Source organism: Oreochromis niloticus, linkage group LG1, assembly GCF_001858045.2.
Source record: "Oreochromis niloticus isolate F11D_XX linkage group LG1, O_niloticus_UMD_NMBU, whole genome shotgun sequence".
Lineage (NCBI taxonomy): Eukaryota > Metazoa > Chordata > Actinopteri > Cichliformes > Cichlidae > Oreochromis > Oreochromis niloticus.
In genome coordinates, this window is record NC_031965.2 from 20,316,157 (window position 1) to 20,323,937 (window position 7,781).

Sequence of the window (7,781 nt, forward strand, 5' to 3'; positions counted from 1 at the left end):
CAGTCGTTAGTGGACATTCTAGGCTCCAGTTGCCTAGGTAACCCTCAAATGTAATTACCACCCTGTCGTAAGTCAATATGCAGTATCCTGCACTTTCACGGGAAGAACTTGAACTTCTCACATCAAATTTGATTAAACTTTAGTTCAGGTCCCGCCCATTTCCCTTCACTTTCACTTGAAGTCGTATGTCACTGACTTCCTGTTGTCTTTTGTTGGCACATCACTGCTAGTCGTTTCCTGTGTGGATGCCCCTTGACTATATGCTCTCAGAACATGTACATTTTTAATTGTTTTCCCAAATTCAAGTCAAGTTTGTTGCTTTTCTCCAAAACTCATCACTTGTCATGACCTAGATGTCACAGTGCTAACAATAAGTCGATGGCAAATTTACAAAGCTTACAATTCTAGAAAAATCTCCATTTATGTAAATGCAACGGCCATAATTAAATGCTATTTTTAACATGTGACTGGAAACAGCCACAGTATTACAATATTAAATTTGAGCTTTATCAAAAACTAAAAATATCATTCCCAGATTTGCATTTTCCACGGCCGTCCACATAGGACGATGTGGCTGCTGTGTTACATCATGAGGCTTAGGTGAAGCTGTCTGAGACAGGTGTGCACTTCAGCTTCATCTTTATAATTAAAACTAATTACAAGCCAACTGTCTCACCTGGAGAAGCCATTTGTTAACCTAAACACCAACAGACGCTACAGTGTAAACATCATCTTCCTTTGTCATATTCTCCAGCTAATGGACTGTGATGTAATAGAGAGTGTGGACCGGTAGCAGTGGGAGTAGAGCGTCACTGAGCTCCTCATCCTGCGAGCCAGGGACCACCCACAGCTCTCCATCCCTCCTGTTCTCACGAACACACACACACACACACACACTATGGCATGGTTCACTAGGCTAGACATAAAGGGATGCACCTCCCTGACTGTAAAGCTATATTCAAACACGACTAAACTGCCTGCAGCACAAAGTGTTGTACTGACTGCTGACACGTCAAAACAGCTCAGCAGCAATAACGTCGACACTCATTCACCTAGCGGGCCCGGCACTGGCAGAACATGATAGCTCACTCACAGCCTAAACTCCCCGCCTTCACAGCTCATGGTCCCCTGTGTGTTTTCTGTGAGTTTGATAAAAGGATAAGTTCGATTTTTTCCCCCCACTTGTTACAGTGTGGGACGATTTCTAAGCCGACCCACCAAAGTTGCTGTCTTATCGCATTCAATTTAGTTGTTAACATGACTTAAAGGCTATTAGCCAAAAACACCAGCACTGTGTTTCTTAGTTAGTCTGGAGGTAAGAAAGTGTTTAACCCTGGAACACTAGTTTGCAGTTTCGTAACACTATCACTAACGTTGCATATATTTTACCCGAAAAAAGATAGTTCCCATTAAAATACATTAAGGTACCCTATTCACATCTCATACAACCCTATAAAAAAGGGTCTAAAATTAATGAACGGTTAGGGACTTATTAATGAAAAAAAAATCCAACAAAAAATAAATAAATAACAGAACTGGGAACTTCACTATAAAACTTTTTGACCAGTGGAAATTACCATTAAGTGATATTTAGTCATCGCATGGGTGAAAAATCACCCTATGTTAGTGTTTTAGGTTAATGTCGAGATGTCAAGGGATTCCCATAACAGTAATTGACCTTTTAATAAAAACACTTTCATTACACAGTAGTACAACATACAAAAAAAACCAAGCATAAATAAAAGACAAGTTCTTTTAACTGTCAACAGATCATCTGATCAGATTAACCTATGGTCAACTCGCAGACTGTATATAAAAGATGGCAACCCCTAGCGTTATATCACCCATTGGTTCCTGCAGCCCTGAAGCCCTGAGCATTTTCACAGTTGCTGTCTTGAGGTTTTGAAATGAGAAGTTACAAGCAAAGGGTGGATCTGACTGAGAAACCGAGGTCAACCTGAAAGGAAGTTAACCCAAAAATGGAAAAATATAGCAATGACTGTAATTTACAAAATGTCCATCGTGTTCTATTCAATAGGACTTGAAATTAGTGACCAAGCCTCATAAACTGAACAGGAAAGTATTTATTTATAAGGAAATGACCCCGTTGCCTTCACTTTTCACTTTCCATCATTTGTAACATCTATAGTTGTAAATGGCTGTGTTGAGTAAGGGAAGAAACCAGCAGACACAACACCCTCTGTGGTGATTTTACAACTAGATGTTCTTTTCGGAAACCAGACGAGCTGCCTTCACTGACCCAGAGGCGCTACGACAGCAGCAGTCTTTATTTATTGCAGAAAGATGTCTTCGAACCCGGTAATGTCACACTGTCAAAACTTTTAATATAATATTTACACCAACACCAATACAAATATCTTCCCTAAATATAATGTTATACCACGACAGGCTTTAATATTTTTTTTCCATAGTAAAGTTTTCAACTTGTCATACAAGGGAGAGCTTATCACAGTGGCTCCGTCTTTAAGGTAATTAAGCTGAAATTCAATAACCACTGAATTTTAACTCCCACATGTTGAACACTGCAGTAAAACCACCATCACTCACCACTCATCATTGTTACACTCTTGTGCAGTCGCCAGTAATAGTGTTATTAGCTACAATGTAACTGCTAGGTAGTATTCATTCCCTCTTCCCTCAGGAAAACTGTCCCTGACAGATTAAATGGTCAAAGTTACTTCACCTTTGATAATGAAGCTGAAATATGGCACATAACCTACAAATACCAGACAGGCTAATATCAGCAGCTTATCTACAGAGTGGCGAGAAGATGCCGTAGGGCCATAAAACCTGGTCTAGCACCGCAGCAGCCTGAAATTTCAGCACACATCTGTTAGCAGCCAGGGGATTGAACTGCGGAGAAATTTGACCTGCTGGAAAAACAACCTTTTACACAAGAATGTGCAGGTTTAATTACTCTGCCATGACTGGGAAGAATGTAAACCTTCATCTTTCAGCAAGTGGAGTTTAAAATCCATCCTACAGTTGTGTAAGGATAAAATATTTGCCATTTTAAATCAAGATAAATGTGAAAATAATACCCGTTCTTGGATATTATGATCAGTGGGGAGTAGGCTTCCACTTATTGCGTTTCCATTTGAAATTCTATTTTAAAGAGACTGTAAATCTTATGTAACATAAAAAACCAAAGAAACTTGGGTGTCTTCAGCTTTGCACCACCAAGTTGCAGATTCTGTGAATGTTGTTGTAGCTCCAGCAGTTCCAGCCCATTGGTAGCAGTGCACAGACCTCAAAGCTCTATAACTGCATGTTACACGCCAATATGCACAGCGGGGGGGGGATATATGCGGTTAACCTCAAAGCGTTTGCCTGCAGGCTTCTACTTACAGCTTTTTATTTTTTTACCAGAACAGTTTGATATCTCCAACTTTGAGTTGAGACAATTCATTTTAAATGTTCAGTCATGCAGGCAAAAAGTAGCGCTTTCCTCCTGCTTGATATATTAAAACAAAAACTGAGGTGTTATCAATAATAGATCAATCACTTGGCACAGCATTGCCAGCTTATACAGCCAGTTCTTGTATGAGGTCCCCTATATTCAGCGCCATATAACTTTAGCTGTACACTTTGCCCTGGAGGATCACAAGGTTCCTAATGACTCTTCAAACTGCATCAAAAGCTTCACTGATGCATTTTCAAACGGATATTTAAAAATACCGGACAGGTCCAGAAATACACAGCTCTGAGTGAAAATATGAAAGACGACATTTTGCATTTAAAGCTTTCAGCTTTCATGTTGAGCCATTCAACCTCATTTGTTTGCCGAGTCGGATTCGGGGACAGAGAGGGAGAGAGCGAGAGAGAGGCTGCCTGGGAAATTCAAAAGAGATGTTTAGCATTTGAATAGGTGGAGCCTGTCTGCATGTGTACTTATATCCTTCAGCTCCCTGTGCTTCCAGCGTGGCCTGTGAAGCTGCAGGGTCATACATATGCTAATCAGGTCCTCCCTAAGCTGCCAAACACCACGCTGTAAGAAAGTTTCGGTCATTCTTTGTGGTTTGACTGTACGTGAATCACCACTGGATCATACTGAGAAAGAGGAACAAGCATGCAGAGTTTCATTTAAACCTTTTCTTGTAAGATGCCTTCAAGTCATTTAAAATGTTTCTCAGATCTAAATATGTGCAGTTTTCTTGGTCATACCTTCAACACATACTCATTTCGGATATCACCTTTTGAGGTCTTTTAAGGTCTGTGACATACAGCTGTGTCGTGACATTCAAATTTTTAAGGTTACACAACTGAACGAAACGTTTAGAAATCATAGTTATCCCATATTTAATACGGCCAAAACAGATTAATCTGCTGGTTCTGTCCTCACTTGTGTTTTTCCTTAGTTTCAATTATCGTTTGGCCGGAAGCTGTCTGGTCTTTGAATGTGTCGTTTGCACTGGTCCAAAACCCAAACATTTATATTTTACTAGGAAAGAATTCAAGACAAGGAAAAGCGGAACACTAAAAAGTTAGAAGCTGGAATCAATTTACGTTTTTTAAGTGCTCCAAAACATTACCTCAAATGGTAAAGCATTAAACACTGTTGACACCCAAGTCTTTACTTTACTATTTAAAGTTGTGACTACTTCTTCTTCTTCCTCTTAATCCATAATTTCTTTCATCTTTTTCAGAAGGCCAGATCTCCTAAGGTTAAAGCCAAAACTCTTTTTGCCATCTTTTTTTTTCTTTTTCTAAATATATACATATAAATTTCGGGACAACTAATCAAAACTATAAACCCCCAGGTATACCTGTAGCACATGTTTAGCTGACATGATCATATATAAGCCATAACAATGGAATTTCCACACCATTTCCTCTTTTCAACTCAGACTGAAACAGCTGATAAGGGCAAGCCCCTAACCTCGTTCTACAGTAAACAGCAGCAAGATGCAGTAAGTAGAACAACATCAGTGAAGTTTGACCTCAGAGTCCCGGTTTGCATGTCGAAGCAAAGTTTCAGTCTAGTCAGAAGGTCTTAAGAGAAACCTCATCACGCATGCAGAAGCAATAAGTATGCAGGTGCAATATGCAGGTGATTTAAAAATATGCAAACCCAACCTGCAAATTATATATTCATCTGTGTCTTTTCGCTTGTGTCCAAAATGAGCTGTTACCCACTCTGGGTAATTTTAGTGTCTTGAGCGTTGAGTGAAGAACAACACAGCTGTCAATTACACAATAGGGCCTTCTTAATTCGTAGCTTTGCTGCTACACAATGGTACCAAACCACAGTTTGAAGAATGGAAATCAATCACACAGCACAGCAATATCCCCACTAATACATGGCTGTCATTTTCACAGTGTTTGCTTTGTTGCACATTTTGAAAAGCTCTATTTCGGAACTGTAAAATGTAGCTTTATTGTATCGATGGGAGGCCAAATCGCCGCATTAGTATGGACACTTCAGACAACTCGTGCTTGGCGCATGGCTGGGCTCAGTTAAAATCCAAAACAGTGCACGTATTTAATTTTATTTTGCCAATTCAAAGAGAATTTTGTGCTAAAGATGCAAACAGGAACTTAATTTAAGGAAGTGAAAATAGGAAGTTGGGGGTGCTGAGGCTCTGAAAACTAAAAGGATTTTTGGTTGGGTTATTCATCTGAGAAGAACAGACGCTTCTTTCAACCACAACAGCAACTCCACGGGGCTCTCACTACCTGCTGAGTCATAATAAATCACACAGATACGGGAGAGAAAATAAATAACAAAAGAGATTAAAATCAACTCTTCACTGAAGCTGATCCCTTTTAATCACTGGACTGAAAGGACAAGTTGAAAAAAGACAAGTGCAACTAAAGACTAAAAATCAGGTTTAAAAGATGGCTTCACTAATTGGATTGGTGCCTCAAGTGAGAAGAAGCCTACACCCCTCAACTTATTCACTCTCATTCAGCTTACAGCTAGGTGACGTCACAGCTCATGAATGTAAATATCGTATTAAAAGACATCATGTGAGCTGACTGGACTGGCATTTTTCTTTCAACATTCAGGGTTTTTCCCTTTAGTAGAGGCAGGTGCTCTGGAAACCCCTGACAATATTACTGCAAGAGAGAGAAAAATGATGGAGCTCTCAGAATTTAAAAAAAATAAAAAAAAATAGCACTGTGGCCATGCAGTCATCTTCCACAGATTGTATCAGAGCCCTGACTTTCGAGGAACTCTTCGTCCACAGTTTCACATGCACATATATTCACAAAAAGCTCTATTTCATCCACAAGCCATGCTCATGCAGGTAAACTCATAACAAAAAAGGACCTCAGTCTCTAAGCAAAGCAGTATCAAGGTGTGTAACTACATGCTCTCCTCTTATTAGATCTTTAAGCTATTTATGTAATAGTCTGTAAAGAGCTGGGTGTGCTACAAGAGGAGGAAGAGGATGGTTACATGTTCAGTGAGGGTATCTGGTAGATGATGAGGGTGTCAGAGGTCGGTAAGGAGGGTATGAGATCTGACCGGTAACCTTTTGTGTCGTTACCTTGAGTACCTGGTCTCCTCTAGTGACAGCCACGAGACAGTAGGACAGCCTCGTCACATGCAATTAGATTACACTGGCATCAGTGCTACAACACTACCCAGCACCAAGGCTGATTTCACTGTAGGCAAAGCGTTTCCTTATGTAAAACGTGTATACTGCGTAGCGTCAGCATCAATTCACGCGAATACACCCGGAGTGTGAAATGCAGCAGCGACTCTATCGACAGCCTTTGAATTTAAATGCATGTCAGCGCTTTAAACGACGCATAACCAGCCAGTAATCCCCTTCGCTCCTCATCGAGCATTACAAACAAACAGGCTGGGAGAAGATGAGCTAGGCCTGGCGTTAGGTTCGCTCTATATTTATCCTGAAAACATACATTAACCGAATTCATAGATTACATGCACAAAAAAAGCATTACAGTCTCATTATCAACGCCGACTCTTTGTTATAATACCCGTTCATTCCGCTCTTCTTCTTCTTCTTATTTATTTATTTTTTTGCCCCAGCATCAGCCCGACATTTACCCAGATGGCTAATGTGCTTACCGGACAGTTCGTCGGGTTCCAGCCCGCTTTCGGTGTCGAGTCCGCAGATCACAAAATAATCTGCGAACCGGCAGGAACCGGAGCTGAAGCCGGTGGTCATTTTGAGACTGGTCCGGTGGTACCCTTATCCCTAAAACAGGGAGCATATTAAAGGAACTCGGAGAAGTGATTTCTCCGTGCCATTACCGACGATACGCTGCTGCGAAGCTCGAAAATCACTACCGACACTGAGCTAACCTGATCAGCTCGCAGCAAACGACATCCTTTCGAGCGCCTTCACAATAAACATTCATACAGGGGGAAATCGGCCTTCAGAATAAAAGTCAAGAATAAATAAATATATATAAATATATATAAAGTTAAAAACTTTTATATGAGAAAAAAATGTAACAGCATAGAGAACTTTATTGAATATGAGAAAGTCTATAGTACGAAACAACTATAACCCTAGTAGTATTTTTTTAAGAATAATAAGATTTCCAGTTAGGCACACTGTTAAGTTATTTACAGTGATCAAAACTGATACTAAATCATCACCTTGGCGCATGGATAATATTCATACCTAGACATATAATCATGAATGAGCGATGGTTTAAGTCTAAAAGTTCTGTCATAATTTAATATTAATAATATTTCAGTTGACACAATTGAAATTCAGTTACGGTATTCATTTAGAGCAATTTATTCATTTAATAATTTATTTATGAGCCCAGAGACA

The 7,781-nt window shown here is 39.9% G+C and overlaps 1 protein-coding gene across 4 annotated transcripts in view; it reads right to left on the reverse strand.

Moving 5' to 3' along the window:
- Nucleotides 1-7,325, reverse strand: part of dennd5a (DENN/MADD domain containing 5A) — a 34,832-nt gene extending 27,507 nt beyond the window's left edge. For 3 of the 4 annotated variants that reach the window (XM_013269701.3, XM_013269703.3, XM_003442378.5), the window contains exon 1: nucleotides 7,064-7,324. In XM_013269701.3, coding sequence (XP_013125155.1) covers nucleotides 7,064-7,163 — 100 coding nt within the window. In that variant the 5' untranslated portion in view covers nucleotides 7,164-7,324. Of the gene's footprint in view, nucleotides 1-7,063 lie in introns of all 4 variants that reach the window. The other variant, XM_013269702.3, reaches the window with a different exon arrangement.
- Between the last annotated feature and the right edge of the window lie 456 nt (nucleotides 7,326-7,781).